This window comes from Larus michahellis, chromosome 3 (assembly GCF_964199755.1).
Source record: "Larus michahellis chromosome 3, bLarMic1.1, whole genome shotgun sequence".
In the NCBI taxonomy this organism is placed as follows: Eukaryota; Metazoa; Chordata; class Aves; order Charadriiformes; family Laridae; genus Larus; species Larus michahellis.
Window position 1 is genome coordinate 43319483 of NC_133898.1, and position 25292 is coordinate 43344774.

Sequence of the window (25292 nt, forward strand, 5' to 3'; positions counted from 1 at the left end):
AGGCTAAACAACCCCAGTTCCCTCAGCCGCTCCTCATGAGACTTGGTCTCCAGGTGTGGCCTCACGAGTGCCGAATGCAGGGGGACGATCATGTCCCTAGTCCTGCTGGCCACACTAGTTCTGATACAAGCCAGGATGCTCTTGGCCACCTGGGCATGCTGCTGGCTCTTATTCAGCTGGCTGTCTACCAATACCGCCAGGTCGTTTTCCACCAGGCAACTTTGCAGCCACCCTTCCCCAAGCCTGTAGCGCTGCATGGGGTGGTTGTGACCCAAGTGCAGGACCTGGCACTCAGCCTTGTTGAACCTCATACCATTGGCTTTGGCCCGTCGATCCAGCCTGTCCAGGTGCCCTCTGTAGAGCCTTCCTACCCTCAAGCAGATCAACACTCGCACCCAGCTTGGTGTCATCTGGAAACTTACTGAGGGTGCACTCGATCCCCTCGTCCAGGTTGTTGACGAAGATATTTCCAGCAGACATCTGGTAAGTTGAGTCCCCCGTGAGAACAACTGGTAGTGATTGTGAGACTTCCCCCAGCTGCTTATGGAATATTTTGTCCACCTCTTCATCCTGGTTGGGTGGTCTGTAACAGAGTCCCACCTTGATATCTGCCTTGTTCAACTTCCCCCTGATTCTTACTCGTATACATTCAACCCTGTCATCATCATCATTAAGCTCATGACAGTCCAAACATTCCCTAACACACAGGGACGCCCCACTGCCTCTCCTTCCTGGCTTATCCCTTCTGAAGAGTTTATAGCCATCCGATGGAGCACTCCAGTCGTGCGTATCATCCCACCGTGTTGCTGTGGTGGCCGCTATGTCAGAGTTTTCCTGCTGCACAATGGCTGCCAGCTCCTCCTGTTTGTTGCCCATGCTGCATGCGTTGGTGTAGAAGCACTTCAGTTGTGCTACTGATCCCACCACCTTTTGGGGGGGGTGGGAAAACCCCAGCTTCTACCTGACCATTCCCAGGTGCTTCCATGATTTCTAACCCATCAATATCCCTTGTGTCTTTGCTACCGCATGGCACTCCATCCCCTTCCTCCCCTGCGATGGCAGACCAAAGCACCTCACTAGCATGCTGTCCCACAAATATTGATGTGCCGCCCCCAGGCTTGTCTCTGGTGAGCCTGGTTTTGTCCCTTTCCCCCTTCAAATGTAGCTCAAAGCTCTTTCAATGAGCCCTGCCAACTCCTGTGCAAAAGTCTTTTTGCCCCTTTGAGACCGCTGTACCCTGTGTGTTGCCTGCTGGCCTGGTGTCATGTAAACCAAACCATGACCAAAATACCCGAAGTCCTCCTGGAGATGCCATACTCAGAGGGTCTTCCTATTTCTGCCCCCATTATACCCTGCAGCTGGAGGGGTAGAGGAGAACACAACTTGTGCTCCTGGCCCCTTAACCAAGGCCCTGAGGGTTTTCCTGACTGTCTTGTTTTCATTTTGTAGTTATAAAAATGATTACTGAAATAAAAGATGCTGCTGAAAGCACCGAGTCGTGTCAAAGCAGCTCAGACTTGTGTCATTGCAGAGTCCTTGACAGGGAGAACCAACGATTTTCACTTTAAAACCAGTCACAAGATAAACATCCCACAACGTGGGGAGATGTGCTCTTTGTTCTTTTTTTTTTTTCTGAATTAATACTGCTTTTAATTTTTGGGCATGCTTCTGGAAGCAACCAATGTTAACACAATGTACTTAGCCAGACAGAAGCATTTCAGGAGGATGCTGTGGTGTGTAGGAGCCAAGGAGTGCACGACAGGCTGCTCTGGGAAGGAAGGGGTCTGCTGGTGACTTAATAAATCATTCAAGGCACAGCTTCACTGAAAGGCCATACGCTGCCCCCCTCCCAGTTGCTCCTTGCAGACCATTTCTTTGTTTCAACATGGGAAACTGCCAAATGAAGGAGGTGGGAAATTTGCAATGTGCATAGAATAGAACGTAATCAGGCTTCTGTTAATTTTGTGCCTTCTACCTAGGAAGCTGTCGGATACAGTTTTGGAGAACTAATGGTGACAAGGCTTTGCTGGTGTGGTATTGCTTGACTTGTGTGGTGGAGAGAAGCCTTAAATTGGCAGGAGAGAGTCACCAACAAGCCGGGCCTGTTGCACGTGTTGCAAATGCATTTGCAGTTGGGCTTGTCAGGTTGCTCTTTGTCAAAGTATGTTTCAGAATGAGATACGCAAAAGCCGCCTGGACACGGTCCTGGGCAGCCTGCTGTAGGTGACCCTGCCTGAGCAGGGGGGCTGGACCAGAGGACCTCCAGTGATTCTGGAAGGCCTTTCTCTTCATTGTGATGCTGGGATTCTGGAATTCGTGCTGGGATTCTGGAATTCGTGCTGGGAGAGGCGAGCGGTGTGGTGTGCTGGGAGTGCCTTGCTCACCACTGTCTCCCTGTGCTGGGAAGGCTGCGTGTATGTTCTGTCCTGAGACACTCAGCGCCTACGTCTGTCTGTCCAGGTGCACCGAGCAAGGTAAAAAAGAGCGTAAGGTCAGAAGTGCCTTTGGGAACTGCTGCGAGCTTCGCCACGGTAGACGGGGACTGCAACTCTTGAACGGAAGTATAGTCGTGTTAGGGAATAACCGCAGGAGGTAGCTGGGTAAAGTGGCTCCAGCGTCAAGTTCTGATCTGTGTTGGTTTTGTTTGTTTTTTCATGGAGAGGGATGTCACATCTGTGGTCTGCATCAGACACAGGGTCTTCGCTGTTGGGGGCTGTTGGGGTAGAGAGCTGAAATTCTTTCCTCGTCTCACCTTCTGCTGTAGCTTTGTGCTTGTGGAGCATCTGCACAAACTCGGCAAGACAATCTGTAGGCTGCACTTGAGTGAAATAAGGCCGATTGTAGGATTCTGGTACAGACCGTCTCTGTCACGCTGGTGGCTTTTTAGACTACAGCTTAGGGCTTGGATGAAATGTAGGGTTTTTGCCTAAACCGCCGGGAGCGGGGAGGCTTTCTGCCTAAGCGGGAAAGACCTGACCCGGTGGTACTCCCTAAATCACCTGCTCACTCACTCGCTGAATCCTCTTTCTGCAGGAGTAAAATCCGGCAAAGTGCAAATTCACTGAACCTGACGACTACGAGAGTGCAGAAAGTGACTTTTCCATCTGCTGCTCCTCCAGTGCTTGTGAGTTGCTTCCTGTTTCTCTGGGGAAAATGTCATGGAACCAGTCATTAACAACAATTCAAAAATTGGTATAACTTTTATAAACCCTTTTATAACCCTTCCCTGAAATCACTTTAGCTTCCACCTCTGGCGGAGTGAAAGAACGACGCCTGTCAGCTGCAGCCTTTCCCAGAGAGCTAGGGAGTCTCTCCGTGCAAGAGGGAGTTAAAAGTTGCCTTAAAAGATGCCTGACTGTGTCCTGGGTGGTGTCCTTTCTAAAAGTGAAGGGGTTTTTAGCCCTCCCTGCAAACTGAGTGTGCCGTTTCACCCGGGTATGAGCTAGCAGCCCGGGCTGACTGCCACAAAAAGGAGATGGACAAATTCCCTCTCCTTCTTCCCGATGCGTGGTCCTGCCTCCTTCCTTGTGCCACCTCTTATGCTTGCTGGTTGTCTCTGCAAGGCAGTTGAGCTCTCGAAGCTGGTGGAACACCACCTGCTTTTCTGGGTGAGTTTCCTGCCTGCTCAGGGAGTGAACTTGGCTCCTAAAGTGCTCTAAGGCACTGTTAAGGCAGTGCGAGGTGAGCCACAGGAGTACGGTAGTAGAACAAAGGAGCAGATGGAGAGATGGGAGGCGGCGGCAAGTCCTCTCTTTTGGTGGCAGGGAAGTCAGCATGTTTTGTGAAACCATCTCTTCAGCTGCGGCTGGCCATATTTTTAGCTTTTTCGTCAGTAAGCCCATTGCATTGTTGGCCCTTGAAACGGATTTTCAGGTACTACCGTCAGTCAAAACTGACGTCCCTGAACCCTGACTTGGCTGAATGTGATTCTGCTTGAACATGTAATTTCTCCATGTTTATTCTTCTTGGAGCTTTTTAATGCAAAAATCTATCCTCAGCCTGTGACTCGTGGTACGCTCCTTTCTTTGGAAATAGTTTGGAAGTCATAAGTACCTAAGGTGAAGACCAATGGTAATTTTGGCTGCTAGAAGACAACTGACAATAAGTAACAAAGGGTAAAGTACGAAATCAAGGGAAAGGACAAATGGAAAGTTGTACCTGTTACTGAGAAGCTTTTTAAAATCTGATTTTTCTCAGCTCCCATCTTCCTAACCTGTGTGAGTAGACTTGAACTCAGTGTATTGGGCTTTTTCCTGTTATTTCTCTGTTGATACGTCTGGGTCACTTTTTGTTGGTGATCTCACAGGCATCAGAAAAGCAAAGGATTCTCCTTTTGCTCTGCTGGGAGAGCAAAAAGTCTCCTGAGTGCCATTATTTGCAAGGAAAAGAGCTAGAGGTGATGTCTAGGGGATTTTTCACTGCATACTGATGAAACTTCTGTCACTCTCAAGAATAGTTCTGGCTGACGTGAGTCTAGTTGTGCAATTTTTTCCTGTATTTACAGCGAAGAATGCAAGACCTAACAGCTGAGGTAACGAGCAGCCTGCTGCAGTTTCCAGAGGTGACTCTTCAGGCACTTGGGGAAGATGAGGGAACCCTCGGCTCGGTGCTGTGCAGGAGGTTTTCTGGAGGTGAGCATTTTCCTTTAAATTTGGTCTCGGTATAAAGCTGTTCTTGCCTGGAGGCTACCTGAAGCCTCAGGTCATCGTATCAGCTGTGTCAGGTTGGTGCTGTTAAGAGGCATCCTGTTTAGAGAGAGAGAACAAAAAGGGTGCTTCAGCGATGACAAATGCTAATATTAAAACGTGAGTATAGTTAAACTTTGAAGTGGACTTTCCAGGTGATGTGACAGTAGAGCTGGGTGCCTATCTGGAGGTCTAGGCTTCTGTTAAGACCAGGTAGAATCTATCTACCTGAGTGTAAATGCAGGGATTGAGCTCATACTTCCTTTGGGCTGGCAGTAGTTCAGTGAAACAAAATGCCTTCGATTCTTCCTCTACGCTCTAAGACTTGTATTCCCATATGCGTTTAGATCATTTCTAGCAAAACCAAGGCGAATATGGTATAAAGGCTGTCGATCAGGACCTTGTCATCTTTATCCCAAACAACCCAGATTCTTCGGTGCGGGAATGACAAGTACAAATGCAAAATAACAAGGTGGTTAATTTTAGGAGGGATTGCTTGGGGATTTCAACGGGTGATTTTGAATCATTGACTAGAATGAGGTAGGTCGGTCTTCCTCTGCTAGGTACGTTTATTGAAGGAAAGGGGCAGGCACTGTGATTTTTTTTCAGCTGTTTTCAGTCTTCCGTTGGACATTTGCTTCAGTCCTCTTTCTTTTCTCTCACAGGGAGAAACGGCCTGGCGTGGTTGGCACGTGGTCCTCACCTTGAGGTGGTGAACTGTGTGACAGGAGAGCGGCTCTCTGCGTACCGTTTCAGTGGAGTCAATGAACAGCCTCCCACTGTTCGTGTGGTGAAGGAGTTTTCCTGGGAGAAGAGAACTGGACTGCTGGTTGGGTTGGAAGACGCAGAGGGAAGTGTTCTCTGTCTGTACGACCTTGGACTCTCAAGAGTGGTTAAAGCAGTTGTTCTTCCCGGGAGGGTAGGTACTTTTTAATTGGAGAAACGAAGCTTTGATGTTGTTAGGTGCTGCGTAGGCCTGTTTTAGGACAAGCTCTGGAGCGTCTCTTTGTAGGAGGTATTTTTTCTATCGTGCGTTAACATCCTGTCACTTGAGAGTATCCAGTCAAGACGGCGTTGCTGTAAAATCTTGGGCTTAATGTGCCATTATTGTTGGAGTTTGCTGAGAGTAAAACAAGTTTTCTGGTTTTATTGTAGAGCACAGAGTTACCTGATTCTCTCCTTCCACAAAAAGGCCTTGAAAAGCACCTTTTTTTGGCCCTAATTGCTTGATTTCCATCAGAAATACCGTCTTTAAAATGGCTCAGAATTCCATAGTTGTGCTGTAAATGACTTCGACACATTGCCTTGAATCTCAGCCTAGCAAGCAGGCTGAGGAGAACACATTTTTCTGTTGACTTAGGAGAGGAAAAAAGAGCCTCTAGTGAGTTATCTGACAGATTGTTGGGAGGTCACCTTTCAGCCTGCAGTCCTTGAATCTCTGCTCTCTGACTAGTGTGTTTGTGTAGATGGGACACACTGGTGTAATGTTGCTGATGTTTTCTGTCTTCTGTAACCCAGAAACTCAAATGATGTGTGTCCCCTAGCCTCATTATCTCAATGTAAACAAGAATCGGTGGAAGTCAATAGAAGATCAAGATTCCTTTTTATCATCTTAGAATCTGCAACAACTAACTAACTAACTTCTTAGCCAGCTTCCCATCAGGTGCTTTGGTTTGACTTGCTAGAATACAGGTGGAGTTTTGTTTGTTTGTAATGCTACAGTGTGATGACTAGTAGTAAGCATTCGTATTGGGGTCACTGAGAGAGAGAAATACGTGCAGCTTTAGCGCAGGAGTCTTTGTGTGCTCGTGTCTCTGCTCTAGCAGTCAGTGTTGTCCTGGGATGTGCTGCAACGTGTGCTGAAACGTCTGTCTTCGCCTTGTGAGACAGTTGCGTGCAGACTGCTGGGCACGTGAAAGGGCAGTGTGCGCTTCCTCCTTTAGGTGGAGTCACCTTTTTATCTGAGAAGCTGCTGCTTTAGGCTGGCTTTTAACATTTTTCTCAACATTCGTGAAAGCGCTGGTGTGCATTTAAAGCTTCTTTTCCTTTATGTGGTTGTTACTTTTCTTCTAAATGCGGACTAGTGTGAATTTTACTAAGCTGGTCTCTCCCTTCAACGCTTTCTAAATACGTTTCACTCCCATGGAAATGGTGTGTCTCCCATGCAACTTGGCCGCTGCCTCGTCTGACTCTCGAGCCCTGATTTATCCTAACGCCCGTTTGTCAAAGAAGGCATAGACTGTATCGCGGTGCTGGTGGGCTGTGAGCGGTGGGAGACCTCGATGTAGTTGTGTTTGTCTGTCTTAAGCCCCTTGAATACGATAAAGTTTCTTGCGTATAACTGATTTTCTGTGTTTTCCTCCAGTTAATTACTGCGAAGTAGGAAATGGAAATTGCTAAGCTGTACTAATAGAATGCCCCATTTAAGTTGAAGTTAAGTCACTTACCCGCAGGAAATCTAGTAAATGGAAGGCAGTAACAGGTTTTTGTACGGGGCTTTTTTGTCTTTGTCTCTTTTCTTGATCTAATTGCAAACAATGCTTTGATGCTCCTGTATTTACTTTTTCTATTGAGCTTGTCAAAGAGCTCAAATAGTAACTTGTAGTTTTCCTGTAGGTAACCGCTATAGAACCCATAGCGAATCACGGAGGACCCAGCGTGAGCACTCAGCACCTCCATCAGAGTCTGCGATGGCTCTTTGGGGTGGCAGCAGTGGCTACAGATGCTGGCCATCTACTTCTGGTTGACCTTAGTTTGGATGATTGCTCCTGCACTCAGAATGATATCGAAGCATTGGGTAAGCCTGCAGTTTTTCCACATGAATTTAAACGCAAGAAAACTTCTGTCTTCTAACGAAACAGTATGCATCCCACTTTGAAGACCCTTGTGTCAGACATTTCTGACGACTGGTTACAGGTGGCAGTTTGACATCGTATAGTCCTGACCTGATTAAACCTGGGAGCGTCTGACTGCTCCTCGCAGTGTTGTAAATGCCCCCTCCCACCAAGATCCCTGTGCCACTATGATTCTTGCCAGAGAGGTGTAGGAATTTTGCCACGTGAGCCGGTGCGGCCGCCTGGTAGGAAGTTGTGTTGGAGGAGCCCTGTTTCCCGGGAATGCTCTTCTGCTTGTGTTAATTGACTTGGGGCAAATTTTGGGCTTGTTTTTTAAAATAAACCCCACTTACCAACACCCATGCATTTGGATGAATGAAATCTCGAATAGGTGTACTCAGCTTGCATACACCGTTTAGGCTATTACAACAGCAGCTTCAGAAATTGGTGCCACTTCAAACAGTTTCATCACGAGGCCCAAACTCCTGCTTTTCAGAGTCCAGGAAGAATTTGTCTATGAAGGTTACGTTTTTACCTAGCTTTCAAACGGGAGTGAGAATACTTGTCTGATCCGAGAGTTCTTATGTTCTTTGAAGACATACATAATGGAAATGGCAAAAAAAAGTGTTGCATAAATGGCTATTTTGCCTGGCACGGTAGCATTAGATGATAGGGGTTGTCACGTCAGTGCCTAAAATGCAGCCTAAATGGCATAACGTATTCATTTATTGCTTGGTTTTGTGTGTGTAGACCTAGAAGTTGTCACTAGAATTCCTGCTGAAGTTGCACAAAGAAGAGAAACTGTGACCAGCGAAGGGAGACATCTCTGTTTTCAACTACAAAATGCTTCCGGAACAGCAGTATCAGCCCTGTGCTACATAAGCAGAAGCAACCAGCTCGTTGTGGGTTTCTCGGATGGCTACCTGTCGCTCTGGAATATGAAAACTTTGAAGAGAGAGTAAGTAGGCCTTTACACTTGGCCATGCCTGGAGGTGCGGGGCTCTCGATTTGTTGCTTAAGGAAGTATGTGGATGTAAAGAGAACTTTTTCAGGGACTGAAATGAGTATGAGTATAATCTTGGCACGTTCAGAAATCCTCTTCTGACGTAACTTTTCAGTCATACCTGGATCAAGTGGTCCGCCTTCTCCCCAGTGGACTAGGATTGTTTTCCTTATTGTGCCTGTGGATTGAGGAATTGTGGAAAGCATGCTTCCTGGGGTTTTCAGAACCGGTTACTGCAACTGGCGCATCCATTGAAAGGCTGAAGTATGTCAGTGATGTGATTTTGGTGCCGATATTCTCTAAAGTGTCCAGGGTGAAACTAGTGAGACATGAAAACTCAATAGCTGACCTGTGCCTGAAAAATGTATTCTTTCCTGCATGTCAGCTTTGGCCGAAGGAGCAATCTCACCTGAAATATTTGGCTAACTTCTGGTTGGGATTCACTTCAGCAGATCTGCACTGACTCCCCAGAAGCTGTTGGATGCATAAATAGACAGTGGAGGAATAATTAGGTGGCAAGAGTAGAGTGTGGAGGTACAAGTAAGGTTCAGAAGTCAGGAAGAACAATGCTTGACGTAGTCCAAGAAACGAGAAACTACCTGTGTTTGGGCCACTAGGCTCACCTTTTGTTTTCTTTTTCGTTTTGCTTTTTTTTTCCCCTAAACCTGTAGGCACCACTCTCAGCTTGAAGGAGGGAGGATTCCTGTCTATGCTGTCACTTTTCAAGAGCCTGAGAATGATCCTCGCAATTGTTGCTACTTGTGGGCTGTTCAGTCTACGCAGGAAAGGTGAATAAAAACTTTAACTATCAGCCACTGAATTAATTCTTTTTTTTTTTTAAGGATATTTGTTCCCATACAGTTGAACATGTGTATTTGTTGTGTGTCTGCGATTCTTTCCGGTACGGAGGGTGTTAAACTTAGAATGCAATTTTTACAGGATTTACCAGACGTGAAGAGGGACCTACTAGTTCCTGCCTTCTGTCAGAAGGCAAAGCAACAGTGGCCATATTCTTCTGCTCGCATTCTCAAATGGTTTGCTTTTGTTCCTCGATGACCGCTTCATCATTTGTTTGATAGTCACACCGTGGTATTAAAATACCACTAGGAGCAGTTGAGGCTGCAGATCTAGAACACCAGACGTGCCCACGCAACAGCCTGCCGCCCCTAAAGGCGGCGGTGACAGTATTGCCGATGGCCTTGTGCCAGCGTCAGCAGTCTGTGGAGCCTTGGTGAGCCAGTGCTGCTCCCCGGGCAGAAAACGATTCAGCAGAAAAGCCAATGGGTTCCCGCTGTTCTGCTGAATCAAATCGGACTTGGAAGGGTGCAGAGTGTGCAAGAGGGGGAGGGGAACTTTGGTGGTAAGGGAAGGGCAGAGAGATCTCTCTTTCTGCATCAGCAAGCGATTCCATCAGCTCAGCTGTTGGTAGAGTGGCAGTCTTTTAAAACTTGACTTCAAAGCAGTTTTGATGGAGAACTCTTCATTGTGAAGAACTATTTCCAACAATTCTTAGTCCATACAACATATTACAGCTTTCCAATTGTACGGTTGGCTTTTGCCCCTGAAGCTGTTAGTGTCAAAACGCCCTCCTTCATGTTTCAGTGGCTAAATGTGGCCGGTGATCATGTTTTGGGAAGAGGTGGTGTTCTTTTCAGCAGGAGCATGCTATTAAGAAAACGTCTAGGTCTACTAACACGACAATGAGGACTATAAAGCAGCTTTGTAACCAAATTTCATAATTTATCCCTTTTTCAGCGAAGGTGATGTGGTGAGTTTACACCTGCTGCAGTTAGCGTTTGGTGACAGAAAACGCGTGGCCTCAGGACAAGTCATGTATGAGGTAAGAGGTGCATGCGTGGGAAAAGCAGACAATAGTAATTTTCTCTAAGGGAGTATCAGTTGAGTTACAGGGGTGAGATTTACCATCAAACTTCAGAGCTGGCTGAAAAAATAATAATGTTTTGCTGAGTCTTCTTGGGCACGGCCTTTGTCCATACCTTTTGGAAAGAAGGCGTACCATTTTATACTGCAGTGTCGTGTGTTCCAGCTAGATTCATCTGCAAAGAGCCCGTATAAATGAAATTCCTGAAGAGGAAGCGGCTTTTGCAAATAAAATTATTCTGAAATACCAAATGAATGGCATGTAGGAAGAGAAGATTGGGCCTTGAATCGCTTGGTTTAACCAAGCTTCGGACTTGAATAAGCTTCTGTCTCTCTCCCTTTCTTAAAATACAGTCATACTCTAGTCTTTGCTGATCTTCGGTTTTATATTCTTGGTTTCTCTTAGCGCTTTGTCAGCCGGACTTTTCACATGAAATGTACCTACAGTGTCTCTTCAGTGTTGATCCTGACACTTAGTAGCTGTAAAGATAACTCGTTCTTCTTTTTGGCTGGGTGACCTATTCAATCTACTCTTAAAGCCAGGAAAATATGTAATTTGGTCAGAAGAGTGTACCTAAATGTTAGATCTGGCTCCAAGGAGGATGCGTTTAAAATACAGACATGAGGTATCCTTGTATCTCAGATAGCTAACAGAGACAAGGCGCATCTGTTAGATGTGCAATTCCATTCAGTTGTACGCCTGGAAGTCTTCCAAAATCTTTTTGAGGGGACAGTAATCTTAGTTCAGAGCAAGTCTTTCCTCCTGATTTGGTACTTTCTCTTGCATATTCTCAATAGCTATGGAACGAAACAGGGGTGACTCTTGTATCGTGGTACTCTGGTTTTTGTAGGGACTGTGCCTTTTGATTTTTTTTGGATTAATTTAGATTTTTGAGTGTTTCGCTTATGTGTAGGAAAGGTGCTTCCTCATTTGCCACTGTTGCTTTTGCATAGATAGAGGTTAGGTGTTTGGAAAAAATTTCTTTAAAATGCATTATCTATCACGGTGACCAAGTAGAAGGATCTTCCAGTGATTCATCGCGTGCTGGATGCTATCTCTTTATCTTTGTTGATGTGCAGGGTTTTTATGACAGAAACATACGTTGCTCTAGAGGAGCAGCGCACGCGGATTGGGTGTTTTAGTTTTAGAAGGGCTTTGCTTACTCTTCAGTATTACCTTGCCGGTATTTCAGTTAAGGCTTACTGCTCTTTTGCTGGGACTTCTCTAACATCATGAGTTCTGTAGTCAAGATGCAGAGCCAAGAGCTTTGCATGCATGTGTGTTGCACTATTTCAGATATCCCTTTGTAGAGATATATTTAGGTTTTTTAAAGAAACCTTGATGTTGCAAGGAATTCTGCAAAGCATGTTTAGATCTGCAAAGCCTTTACAGCCAAACTTACCCGTTACGATTTGACACTGCATTCTCTTGCATGTCAGGCGTAGTTTCTATTTACCATCAGAAATAGGCTCATGCAAAATACACAGTATAATAAGCCTATTCTGTTAGACTGTCTTTCATATTTAGCCATAATGTATGTTTTTATCTTAGAATGACCTTTGCTCTCTTCTCTGATTTTTCCCCCAGGGTTTGGAATACTGTGGCGAAAAGTTCAGTTTAGATCTCACGGGTGGAGTCTTTCCCTTGAGAGGCCAGACGAGTACTAAATTAATCAGCTGCCAGACTGTCGAAAAATTCCGCAGCGACGTTGACGGAGAGGATAGCGTAAATGAAGGTTTGTTCTGATGTCTGTGTTTGGTGATTTTAAAAGAAGTGCTTTTGGAACCTAAGCAACGAATGCTGTTCTGTCCCCACAGTCTGAAAGTCTTGCCTATCTGCATAGACTAGACTGTTGGGATTATTTACGAAGAAAAAATGGATGCTTAAGTTATGTGGGACTTCTTTAAGGGAAAAAGTGGGTTTTATTTTATGTTTGCTGACATGCTATCGCGATGTATGGTGGGGCCGTTTGTATGATGATGGTCAGTCGTTTTACTCCTCCAGCTGCCATCTTTGAACAAGAAGTTCAAACTCTCCATTGCTTAGCAATGTTACCAGAATTTTTTCCCTTCTTCAAACCGATGTCCGCATCTGCATCCAGATGGTAGCCCGTCACAAGTGCTGTTCCCAAGGGCACTGCACTGGGGCCACTTCTCTTTAGTATCTTGACCAGTGATCTGGACGAGGGGACAAGAAAAAGGGGCAGTGTGACTGAAACCTATCACAGAGATGTTTGCTATTCCGTAATTACTGTAATCACTCTTAGGAAGTGTTGTGTTTCACGAGTGACAGAACAGAATGAAGCCAAAATAGAAAGTGGTGTTTTAAAACTATCGGATCTATCGTATTTTCTACAAGTCAGAAACAATGTCTTGTCTTTTACAGTCACGTCTCCTGACACCAGTGTCTCAGTCTTCAGTTGGCAAGTGAATACGTACGGTCAGGGAAAACCATCTACTTACCTGGGTGTATTTGACATTAATCGCTGGTATTCTGCTCAAATGCCAGATTCACTAAGGTAGATTTTTCTTCAGTAGTTTTCCATATGCCTGACAATAATTCATTTGAATGTCGGCATTTAGCTTACGCGCTTGTTTTCTTTAAGGCCGGAAGAATTCCCTCATGAGTGCCCCTATTTTGCACTGTGGTCGCTGGATACCGTAGTGAGCGTGACTTCTCCGAAGCTCCTTTTGGATATTCTGGTCCATGAGCGGAGTCTAAGTCGGGGAGTTCCTCCTTCTTATCCACCACCTGAGCGGTTTTTTAATCCAAGCACCTATAACTTTGGTAGGTATTTCACTGCTTTTGAGAGTGATAAGCTTAAAATGAGGTCAAATGCCATTCATTGGTTCTCTTGTTCAGTCATTGTTTGTCATTCAAAACCCAAACCAAACCAAAAAAACACCCAGTCCCCCCCAAACCCAACTCTGATCGCGTTGTACTGACAAGGTATTTACTATTGTGGAACATATCTGACAGCCGGCTGAGTTTTGGTGCTTTTGTAATGTAGCCGGTGAAGTGGTGCTGGTTATAGCCTGAAATGACTGTGAACTGAAGCTCAAAGCACTCAGTTATATGTTTCTAGATACCGGTGTGTAAAAAATGTAAACTGGTCATGCCATAACTGTGAGAGTACGGAAGGTTGTCAAACGTTCCCTGTTTCTGCAGATGGTACGTGCTTGCTGACCTCCGGAGTCGTTCACATGACTTGCACCGGCTTCCAGAAGGAGGTGATCTTTTACTGTATCTTTATTGCGAGTGGCAGGAGATGTAGCTTTTCTAAGTTTTCTGTTGCACTGCTTTCCGTGTTAGGGACCGTTTCATGCTCATCCTGCCCGTCCACACGCATAGTTGCAATTGTATCCTGTCGCCAGTTGTATGCAAATGGTAATGTTTTAGGTCCCCTCTTGGGACTGTACAACTGCCGTTGTCTCCTCTTGAAGCACGATCGGGGATTGAATGTCTAGAAAGGAATGCAACGTTGCTCCAGGAGCAAGAACAAAACCACTGTAGAAGGCGGGGAAAGGTGTTACTTCTTTATTGCCCCTCAGTCGAACTGCCTGCATAGTCTTGAGTTAGCGTTTCGATCCCTGATTCTCTTGGAAAAAGGAGGGAATGGAGAAAATGAAAAACCACATAACTGTTTGAGGAGTGAAAATTTTGTTTTCTCCCAAACTCGGCCAAATTATAACTTCTGAGCCACGGCACAGATTGTGACAGATAATTTTGAGTGAAGTTTCAGCTCACTAAATGTTTCCAACATGAATCGGCTTCCATACGAATAGGCATGGAAAGGATCTTCCAAAGCGTGAAGTTGCATGTTAGCTGAGCTTATATAGAATGTATTTTGTGTCAGTGTTGAGGGAAAGAGCAAGGCCTGTGTATAGACAGAGAAGGTAGAAAAGACTTAATTACGCAGATTGCTAACCTAAAGCATCTTAGTGGTTCAGGCTGTCTGACGGTGTCAGTGAACATTTAGATTCTTCCTTTTAGAGGTTATCCAGAAGCGTAGTGACGGAACAACAATGCTGTCTTAATCTGTGGTTTTCGATTGATGTTTCAGACCTTGAATTTTTTGAAGAAATCTGGCCCTTCAATATGGGAAGCCATTCAGGATAGCTACAATAGGTGTCTTGTAGCTGGCTTGCTGTCTCCAAGACCAGTTGATGTCCAGCCATCCAGTTTGAGTCAGGTGAGTGCCTGTGAGGGAATCAAGGGGGAAGTACATCCATCTGGTCTGACAGGGCTGGAGGGGCTACAAGACACGATACTCCAATTTGAAATACAGGTGTTGACCTGAGCTAGCAGAAGTAACCGTATCCTTAGATCCAAAGTAGTGACTTTGACTGGGAACAGCCCTAAGAGATCTGTCTTTAGAGACCCCTCTCTTAATTCGGTGCCACACACAGATGCGCACAAGGAAGCGTGCAGTCAGTGCTGGTCATGCCCAACATAACGCATGTGTCCCCCAGAGTAACCCCCATCCCTGTCAGTTTCTCAAAGCAGTGGTTCAGTGCAGTAGCCGACGATGGGGGCGTCTCACTGGGATGCGAGCTCTTGCAGACGTCGGCTTGCTGCACTGTCACGGTACATGATCATTTGCTTCCAAGGAAGTGGGCTGTGGTAAAGGATTACTGCTGTCAGCTCTCCCTGGCAATTTCTTCACGGCTTGCCCTCGTTTTCCCTTCATCGGTAGGCTTTTCTGCATCCTCTCCGGGCGGATCTTCACCTCTGTAGCCTCTGCCTTGTGCTGCAGTAGCCCAATTTGCTCCTCTGAGACTGCCCTCTTGCAGCTGCAACACCTTAATCACCTTTATCTCATGACACTCGCTACCTTCTATGTGCTTTATGCCACCACAGTGACTTCACTCCCCCTGCCATAGGTTTTCCATTTGCAATGCACCAACCTTTCCCTGGAGCAATCAGCAGGAAGGGGAGAGCAGCCTTCCCGCTGCCCTCCTCTTCCTGTCTCCTGCATTCGTCACCACATTTGTGGACGTGTGTTAGGACATGAACGCTTCTGCACAGTGTGGTAGCTCAAAGAAATTTCTTGGCAAGCTGGCCAATGGTCTGTTTCCTTGTCTGAAACCAGTTTTCAGAAAAAGATGGCAATATCACATGTGTGTTCTACATGTGTAGAAGTCGCTTTGAATGTCTTGATTTTGCCTAGAGGGGAAAGATACTTTTGAATGTGTTTAAAAAAACCCAACCAACCAAACAAATCCCATCCCAAAAACCAAAGTAAAAACTTATGAAGGGTCCTCTCACCTGAGAGAAGTACGAGAACACCAGCTGAGATAAGCTACTACTTAATATCGCGCGTCTGTGCATACCTGTGATTTATCCTTGTAAGGATTACCACTACACTATAATACAGTATTTGAAGAGCCTAACATTTAAACCATTAGGATGTAAATGTTTCGCTTCTTTTCTGTCACGTTACAAAATTCCAACGTAGTGTTTTGGGTGTTAGAACTGCTTCATGTCTTCATAGTCTAGAAAGCTGCTTGGCCGTAGCTTCACTGTTTCCATGCAAACGTTGCACAGTTGTGTTTGTCCTGTCCCCTTCCTGCGTTCCTGATGGCAAACTTATATGCACAGATGTGTAACGCGTATTAGCAGAGGATGTTTCTGGACGTAGTAAGTTGGAACTCAGTACGTGAAGACTGTAATGCAGAGGCATGTGAAGAAAGATTAGAATTAGGCTGCAGTAAGTTGAAATGTCAGAGGAAAAGTGTGTTAATGTGTTCCTCAGAGCAGTGAGCAGTCCAGCCTGTGGCTGGAATTAAGAGAAAGGACGTGGCATTCCTGGCCTGTGTCCTGATTGACTTTGTGATGTCTGAATGAGTATGCAGTTAGAAAGAAACATTTACTGTTGATGGTTCACATGGTGCAAGTAGGTAAGATTCTCATTTGAGTTTGTCTGTTACGTTTAGGAGGAGCAGCTGGAAGCAGTATTGTCAGCTGCTGTCCAGACAGGTTCTGTGGGACTTCTGACTGGATGCATTAAACATTGGATATCTGAAGGTAATACTTCGAACGTTGTTTTTTTACGTGGTACCTCTTTGAGTTGGAGCCTGTTGATTCATTTCTTTTTTGTTCTCTTTGTTTAAAGAGCAGCCAAGGTCTGCTGGTAATTTACGGTTTGTTCTTGAGTGGACATGGAACCAAGTGATCTCCACAAAGGAAGAATTTGACCAAATCTGTGAGTACTAGTGTAGTCATTCTGCAAACCTAACGTCGTTCTTTCTGATTGAGCTTCCTCAGTAATACGCCGCTATAGGATATTGCACGCGGTCCTTGAAGTGCGCCTTGAAACTCTGGAATTGCTCTGTCGGCTAACGATTTAATATTTATTCTTGAAAAGGTGTTCCGCTGTTTGATGGCTCTTGCAACTTCATTGACCCCCAGACATTACGGTCTCTCCAGCGCTGCCAGTTGCTTTTGAGCAACCTTAGCACGGTCTTAAACTGTTTTCTCACAGAAGCACAAGAGCTTACTGAAAAAGGTTTGTAGTAGTGCTACAAAATCTTTGGTATGTTTTATTAAGATTTGGAATTGTGGCAACATGGGCTTTTGTTGTTTTTGAGGATTGGAAGACAGTCACATTTAGCTGGGAGAAGGGGCTTAAAGCTGAGCGCTTGGGACCACCACAAAACACGCATGGAGTTCAGGGCAACAGTTTATGGTGGAGCTCATGCAAGGGGGTGGGGGAGGCTACATTCAGAGAGAAGCTTTGTAGGCAACTGGGCTGAAATTACAGCAACCGAATGTGGTATTGCTGAAAATTATTCCTTTGAATTCTTAGCTAGCAAGTTCTAGTTGCATGCAGACACCGTGTTGCAAATTGCTAAACAATACGAAGGAAGCGTAAACGAGTAACATGCAAAGTAAGTTACTTGAGTTTCTACAGCTTTTTCTCTTAGAAATGGTTCTTGGCCTATTGAGAAAAGAAAAGAATATCCCTTTGCTATCAGAAGAATCTCCACTACGTGAGAAACAGATGTCTTATTCCTGCGTGCATTTAGTAGTTCAGGCTTTGTTCTTTTTTTATTTTAGCCTTTAGTGAGTCTGGTTCTTTATAGGGGTTGTTTTTTCTTTTGGTGGTGATAGTGGTTTTTTTCTTCAAATAAGAAAGCGATACAGCGTGAAAAACGCAAAGACAAAGATTTCTAATGTGCTATTTTTATACTTTCGGTTTAGTAGGATGAAGGGAGTTTTGTGAAAATGAACAGAATTGCATAACGCTAATCATCTCCTGCCTTTTTTCAGGTTTTGCAGACTTGACAAATAAGCAAGCGGTAACCGGCCTCATTTCTTTGTATGCACGAGTGGTCATCTGGTTCTGTCGATCCGGTCTCCTTCCAGAGGGTTTAGGTAAGCGTGACCTGTCATACGTTTGTAACAAGGCGACCATCCAGTGAGTGACTCCCACGAACGCGTGCTTAGCCGTGTTTTTGTAACGGTTTCGTCAGGAAGAAGTCGTGCTGGTTCAGTGGCAGGGTGTGCTGAAGTTCTGTGGGTGAAGTTGAGATTTTGCTGGGTTGTCAAGTACACGGCGTAGAATGAGGCAGGCAGTTTCTTTCCTGGGTGGATTTTAGGAATAGCAATGGACCCCTGACGTCAAGGCGCTGCTTGTGTCCACAGCTTGAACTACTTGAGATTTTAAACAAAGTACTATTAAACAACAAGTACCGGAATGCTTGTTTTTAGAATGAGAGCATTACCTGCATGTTTTGAACTTTCTATCAGTTGCTTGAGGAGAAAGTACACCTTGGAAATCCTTCTTTAGTTGGATGGATTAGAAATTCCATTGTCAGCCTTAATTGTCTCACAGATGCTCACGCGGCATGTTTAAAAACCATTCCCTTTGAGAACTGGGTGGGTTTTTTTATAGTGAACTTCAGCTTACCCTACATGTTGTGAATGCTGCGTGAACTGTAACCTTGAAACGGCACTTGGGGCAAGAAGGAATTGAGTCTTGTCTCTTAGAGCTCTTTTAGCAAAGGCGGAAAGAGGATTGGCTTCTTTCAGAGTTGGAGGCTTCTTGATGCTTAGCTTGTACGATCTTCTGTCTCTTTAGGCAAAAATTTTCGTTTACAAGTGTGATATGACTGATTTAACTTGCTTCTACTTTGTTGCCTGTAGATGACGATACGCGTTTGTCAAGACCTTTCTACAATTATCCTCTGATTGAGAGCTACTATACTGGTCACCGACAGAAACTTGAGCGTTTATCAAGGTAAGAGCTAGAGGAAGACTCTAGAACACTTCCACGGCAAATTCAGAAGTGGAAGGGAACGGCTTTTATCTCAACAGTTGCATGGGCTATGCGTAATGCCGCTGCCAGCAATACTCTTGACTTCAGTGACACATGTGTTCTGTTGAACAGAGAGGTTACTTTCCTGTGTTAAAACGTTGATATCTACCGCTGCTTAGTACCACTGGTTGGTATCATCATTTTTCGGGAGTCTACTTTATTCATTGGCTAATGTGTATAATTTCTGACTACTGAAAAAGGCCATGTGATTAGGGCAGGATCAGTCACCTCCATATGACCATATGACCGATTATGACCACATGACCAATAGAGGGTCATAACTGTATTGGCCTAAGTCCCCTTCTCACAAGTACGTGGTGTGATTTCGTAAGATGGTTGGAGTTACATGGAGTTGGCACGCCTCGCACTCTCCTGGCTGTCGGATAGAAGTCACTTGCGAACGTCAGCTCTCTTTCCTGGACTAGCTGCCTAGCACATAGGCAGCATGCCTTGGATTAGCCGATAATAGGTTTTTCTTTGGAAATTGTACTGAAAACTGAATAAAGACCTGACCAAGCTTCGGCGATGGCACTGTGACCAAGAGGCTGCAAGGTGAGTTAAGGTGGAAGCTGCAGGGTAGGAGGTATTGACTTCAAAGTTCATCTTCCTTGGCTTACTTCTCAAGTAACTTACATACAGGCTCGTGTGTTCCTTCGAAGCACAGAGCCTCTAGTGTCCTTTTTCTGCTTTGTGCCATCGGGAGATGAAAGGGCAGGGCTGCAGTCAGCAGAAGACTGGAGGAAAGCCGTTACACTGGGAGGCTGGAATTAGTGTTTAACTCTGTCCAAATCCTTGCTACCTTTTGTTCCAGAGGAAAATGGGACTCGGACTGCTTGATGGTTGATGGAACGGTTTCCCAGTTAGGAGACCAAGTGGAGAAGCTGTGGCGGAGAGATGCAGGAGGAACTGGGAAATACCCGCCTGCCAGTTTGGATGTGAGTGTCCTGTTCACTGAGAACAACAACAAACGGCCGCCCTCCCCGCCAAACCCCACCCAAAAGCCAATGATTTAGGGAAGACAGGTGTTTTTTCAGAACTGTTAATTTTTCATTTCAGGCACTGCTGGATCTCTATTTGCTAGAAAACATTGAAGAAAACTGCAAACACGCAATTGTATCCTTTCTAGTTATTTTTATTACACCTCCAGGGGATGCACATAAATGTTCTTCAGTGTTGGTCGCCGACCTGTTTCATGACATTTTTTCATTTATGCTTCAAAGACGATGCAAGTGAAAACATTTAGTTTAGCCTTAAGTTGTAGACAGAAGCGCTGTTTTATTTCTTTGTACTGTGGATTTTTGATGATTTTTTCTTAAATGTTTTGTTGCAAAAGACTTCTCTGGTAGGAGAGAACAGGTTTAGTAAGAAATGCTGGAGATAAAAACAAAAGCCCTTAGTTTTTCTCCAAATTTAAACACCGTTCTAAATTTTTTAAAACCCTCCTATCTGTAGCAAATTGCTTCTTACTAGAATGATGTGGTAAAATATTCTGTTTCAGAGCAAAAGACTTTCTAAGAGTAGTTTACCAGTACCGGATTTTTTGCTGAAATCATGGGTTTTCCAGGGCAGCTCACAGCTTTGGTTCCGTTGAAAGTGCAGGCACACGGAATAAGCAACAGGGAGAAGAGAAAAGTCATGGGGCAGAAACTTAATGTTTAAGCTGCTGAAATACACAGCCTTGCTTTTGCTGTTTGTTGCCTAACCCGCGAGGGGAGCCTAGAGAGCAAGGGGCTTAGAAACGCTTATAGCCCAGAGCTGTCTTGTTAGATGATGTCCCTAAAAACGGACGTCAGAAAGAGAAAATGACGCTACCAATGAGTGACCCGCATACTGGTTTAAATCCAGTTTTAATCATTCGGAGCTGAGCTGCACTGTAAGGATGCCACCATTTACACTGTTTTATAGACGCTGGACATGAGGGAAAAACCCAACTGTGGAATTTATTTGCTGTAATAATTGAGCGTTGGATGCTCCAATGTTTTGAATGTATTTTCTGCTTCCTACCACTTTTCTATTCTTACTTCATTATGTTTTTCTAAAGGTAATGTGATAAAGTTTTGGTCTTACAAACTGATTAGCCTTAATGAGATACCCGATGTCAGACAATTTACTTGCTGCTGGATATCAAGCGTTCCTTTCCGAGTGAGACAGAAACTTCAATCGACTCCTTCGCAACTGCCTTTGGCATGCCTTGGGGACTTGTTAAGCTTGTTCAAGGTTGTTGGCTTCTAGATCACGATGATTACGAAGTAAGTATGGTAGAGTTGAGTTAGACATACATTGCAGTACAAAGCTATAATCTAGAAAATGATTTTAAAACCTGATCTCTAACTTGTACAGAATTCACTGGCCCTGCTCTTTCATCCCGCTACAATCAAAACCGCGTCATGGCAACACAAGAGAATTATTCAATCCCTCATGTGCCAAGGGGAGCATGGGCAAGCCCTCAGATATATCCAGATGATGAATCCATCAGTGTCAAGCAGCGGGGAAGTGCAGCTTCTCCTCACTGTGTTGCTCTCCAATAGGTAAAGAAATATACCCCACCATTTTGTCACGCAAATCTTGTGAAAATGGAGAACAAAGAATAGAAATCATCATCCCCTAAGTTTCCTTTAAACTTTGAGTACAAGACTCTTGGGGCATCTCTTTGGTTATGCTATTAACATCCCTTTACGTCTGAAAAATTAATTACAGGTGCATGGTGGAGGCTTGGGGTCTGTTGCACCAACATGCCGCTCAGGCAAACTTAGAAGACCTCTTAAAACACATGTACGAAATGTGCCGGGAGATGGGCCTGATGGAAGACTTGCTGAAGCTGCCTTTCACAGACACCGAACAAGTAAGTGGGAGCAAGGAAAAATGTTCATCGTCTCTTTGAAAAGAGAAAAGGCAGAGCCATAACAGATTTTTGGAATGATTTTTTTTTTCTCATAGGAGTGTTTGGAGAAGTTTTTAAGGACCAGTGCTGGTGTTCAGGATCGAGAATTCCTTTTAGTCTACCATCTGCAGCGTGCCAACTACATTGCAGCCCTAGAGCTGAATCAGTCCATGAACGTAAATTTTATGGTAAGCGTGAAAGTTCTGTTCTGTCAAGCGTGCAAGTTTCTGCTGGGTGTTACTAACTGGTTTTGATAGTACTCAATAAAAATCCTGCTTTGTTTTTTTCATACCAGTCTTTGAAACACTCGGAACAAGTTTCTACACCTTTGGTTACAGCTGAAGCTAAATGTTGACCAATATACGTCACTACTCCAAAGCTACTCTATGAAGCTATAAATTAAATGTTACACACCACTGTTGACCCCACTGAGAACAGTTTGTTTGCATCTGAGGAATAAACATGTATCTTTCCCATCAGCCAGTCTTACCATTCCGTTATTGAGATACGTATGTTATGCGTGGCTTAGATTACTGGAAGTTGTTTGTGTCACTCCTTCCTGTGGGATGACGAGTAGGTTGTATGTCATCGCTTGTGTCTTGCACGCAACTGTATTTTTCTAGCTGAGAGCAGGCTAGGTGCCAATCCACAGGTTAAATTTCTGTGGGTTTTGTTTGTTTTTTTTAATTTGTGCGAGTTATAGTGTGCTCTCCAATTCCACAACTTTCATTTCACGGCTTTTATGACAAAAATTCTTGTCTAACCTCTATTTCTCAAAATAGCCAGATTACATTTTGTGTTACATGAACTTGTGTTCTGGATTTGTGACGCGTTTGCTGTTTTCTGGAATCATAGTTTTCCAGTGACTCAAACTTCTAAGGTGGTTTTGGAAGTCGTAGGTCCTGCATTTGAAAACTGTCATGCGGCCAGGTGGTGTGCGTAGGCCGCTTTTGCTTGCTTGTTTTAATCTTCACATCATTTTGTCCAGGGTAATTTCCAGTTGTCCCGTATATTCAGGGCACTGGCGTTTCAGGAAGAACAAGGGAAAGCCTGCTATGTAGTAAGTCGTTTGCAAATTGCAGGTGATATCAGAAAATTGCAGGTGATAACAGGTGTTATCAGAAGAAGGTTCTGCAGAGTGCCAGCATTGTTTTAACTTCAAGTTGTAGGCTCTGTTGCTGTTCCAGTCTTCCTTCCACTTTGCTAAAAGTACCAGTGGTGTGTCAAAGTATCGGTGTGTGCGGATGGGTAGAACTTGCCGCTGTTCTGTGCAGTGGAGGTGTTTTCCCACACCCGTAGAGGAAATCTGCTCACTAATTAGAAATAGCACAGAGTCTGTGCAAGGAACTTCTTGTAAGTAGTTAAAGTTTTGCTTTATGCTTTTCCTTCATCAGAATGATCATGATCCTCGCTTGAGAGAGAGGGCAGTTGCCCGAAATTCTGCATTACCCCAATATGGCAAGATCCTTCCACGAATTCAAAGGAAGCTGGCTGGAGAGAGAGCCAAGCCTTACCATTTGCCTGCGTCGGTCGTAAGAGAAGGTAACTTTTAGGCGGGGAAATATGGTGGAGAACTAACCACCCACCTCTTTGATGGCAGCAGGCTGATATTTTTCCCCTCTTGCTTTCCAGTCTCAAGACCAACGCCATTATCCACAGTAACAAACCCAGCTAATGCAGGACATTTGTGTACTAGAGAAAATTTCCTCAGTGCTGTATTGTGCAAAACTGGAGAAGTCTGGGAAGGAAATGAGCAGGAAACCAGTTTCTCACAAGTTGATAGGTAAACAGCCTTTTGACAAAATTTAGTCTTGATCTCCTTGTTTGGAGAGAGAGAGAAAAATCCTTTTACACCACGTGAGTGTTTGGAGGGAAGGTGCACCTGAATAAAGTTTTCTTTGGCTTTTTTGCACGTTCAATATATAACATTTACGAATCGATGCATGAGAAGTACTGTGTGGAGAGACAGTTTTTCTGCTATGGTAATCTCATTTATGCAAATACATATGTGTTTACATTCCGGGAAGTGTGTTTACAGGTTTTAAGGTAGCTGAAACTAAGACCATGATTACCATCAAGGTATGGGTGTACAGATACTGATAGACTTGATTGTGGGATCAAATAGTCCTGTTTTACCACCTCCTGCCCAGTGTCTGCTTTGTTTCTGCCCTTTTTGCTTAAAATTTGGCAGAGTTATAAAGAGCAGGAAGGAGGCTCGTAGTTGTCAGATGACTTTCCTACGAGTGGCGTGGTCAAATGAACTTGAGTTCTGGTACGTGTGGACTTCAGGGGAATGACAGTCAGTTACATTTTCCTTTTAATTCTAGACCTCGAGCTACAGGACCACCAGCCATAACACATCCTCTCCCTGGTGCAGAGTGGCGCGATGCATTTGTTGGGACGCCAGTTACGAAATCTTCATGGAAGCGTTCCAGCTATAGTACATCCACAGAATGAATGCTTCCAAAAGGCCAACTTAGGGACACGACTAAGTGGAGAATTGGAAGTGGTCCCAGCACAGAAATGTAGATACGTTTTCTTCTGGCATGGGACTTACATGCCTCGTGCAGCTTGAAATGGGATTACTCTTGCCTCAGAGGCAGTGATTTGGGAAATTAAGTGTGAAATGTAGAGAAATAATTACAAAAAGGAAATGCCTGTAACTTCTTCCTGGGCCTGATACATCACCTGAACAGCTGAGGGCTTACCCATATTTCTTGTTGATTGAATGTTTTTGTGCTGTGTCATGTCAGATTTCTCGAACGCAGCATGATCTTGTCCCCATTGATTTATCTGTTTTCCTCTTTTAAATCGTGTCTCTTAACAGGTTGCCTGATTTGATGGTCCATCCCGTTCCTTCATGTTCTGCAGCACAGTCACCGTGCAGAGCTTCCACATCGTTCATGCCATCCAGCCCACCGAGATCAAATATGCATGGTTCCATCTCACAAAATAATTTTTCAGGAGGCTCAGAGCTGAATTTACTTACCACTCCTCCTGTGGTTAAGGTTTGTATTAAAAAAACCAACGCAACACACCAGTGACAACCAACCAAACCAAAAGCTTGTAGACATAAAAAGCTTTTTTATCGTTAAGGTTTTCGTACCTCTGGAAAAAGAGCAGTGCAGAGGCTAAACATCCTCCCTGCTGGTACAAACTCGGTTTGTAATTTAAACTCTTACTTTTGACAAGGGAAGCCTTCTGTTTTGAACATTTAATGGGTTTTAAATTAAGTGCTTTTATTTCTTTTCCTAGAGAGCTAAAGTTTTGGCCACATCTGCTTCTGGTGTTCCTGGGTTTACTCCTCAGTCTATTCTCAGATCCAGCCTTCGCACCACTCCCCTAGCTACTCCCTCTGCGTCTCCGGGACGATCGGTCACTCCTCCTTTACGAGCAAAGGAGCCTAGGATATCATTCAGGGAGGAGAACTCGAATGCAGCGTGGACTGTTGGGGTAAGTTGGGCTGCAGTGAGTGATCTTTTTCCAGTTAAAGTCTTTATAGACTGTGTTTGGATTTGGATTTTTATAGAGTTTGCCTGCCTCCTTAAATTGAGAACTGGAATTGCAAATCAGAATGGCAGACTTGAATTTGGTCCTAAACGGCTGTGTTAGACCTTCTGTAGCATCACCTGCCTGCAGGAACACCTTCATAATACATACCAGTGATCTTGGTGGTTTTTACTCAAG

General features: G+C 44.6%; 1 protein-coding gene across 1 annotated transcript in view; it reads left to right on the forward strand.

Moving 5' to 3' along the window:
- Nucleotides 1-4510: 4510 nt before the first annotated feature.
- The window catches only part of LOC141740502 (protein ELYS-like), a 30139-nt gene continuing 9357 nt past the window's right edge, over nt 4511-25292 (forward strand). The window contains exons 1-27 of the mRNA XM_074579328.1: nt 4511-4631; nt 5351-5604; nt 7302-7482; nt 8270-8477; nt 9194-9310; nt 10278-10362; nt 11992-12139; nt 12790-12922; nt 13010-13191; nt 13573-13634; nt 14468-14596; nt 16341-16431; nt 16520-16609; nt 16772-16912; nt 17677-17781; nt 18553-18646; nt 19536-19659; nt 19781-19837; nt 20827-20973; nt 21065-21252; nt 21422-21566; nt 21662-21793; nt 23000-23147; nt 23238-23388; nt 23797-23877; nt 24433-24613; nt 24861-25058. Of these exons, the coding sequence (XP_074435429.1) occupies nt 4511-4631; nt 5351-5604; nt 7302-7482; nt 8270-8477; nt 9194-9310; nt 10278-10362; nt 11992-12139; nt 12790-12922; nt 13010-13191; nt 13573-13634; nt 14468-14596; nt 16341-16431; nt 16520-16609; nt 16772-16912; nt 17677-17781; nt 18553-18646; nt 19536-19659; nt 19781-19837; nt 20827-20973; nt 21065-21252; nt 21422-21566; nt 21662-21793; nt 23000-23147; nt 23238-23388; nt 23797-23877; nt 24433-24613; nt 24861-25058 (3693 nt within the window). The remainder of the gene's footprint in view (nt 4632-5350; nt 5605-7301; nt 7483-8269; nt 8478-9193; nt 9311-10277; nt 10363-11991; nt 12140-12789; nt 12923-13009; nt 13192-13572; nt 13635-14467; nt 14597-16340; nt 16432-16519; nt 16610-16771; nt 16913-17676; nt 17782-18552; nt 18647-19535; nt 19660-19780; nt 19838-20826; nt 20974-21064; nt 21253-21421; nt 21567-21661; nt 21794-22999; nt 23148-23237; nt 23389-23796; nt 23878-24432; nt 24614-24860; nt 25059-25292) is intronic.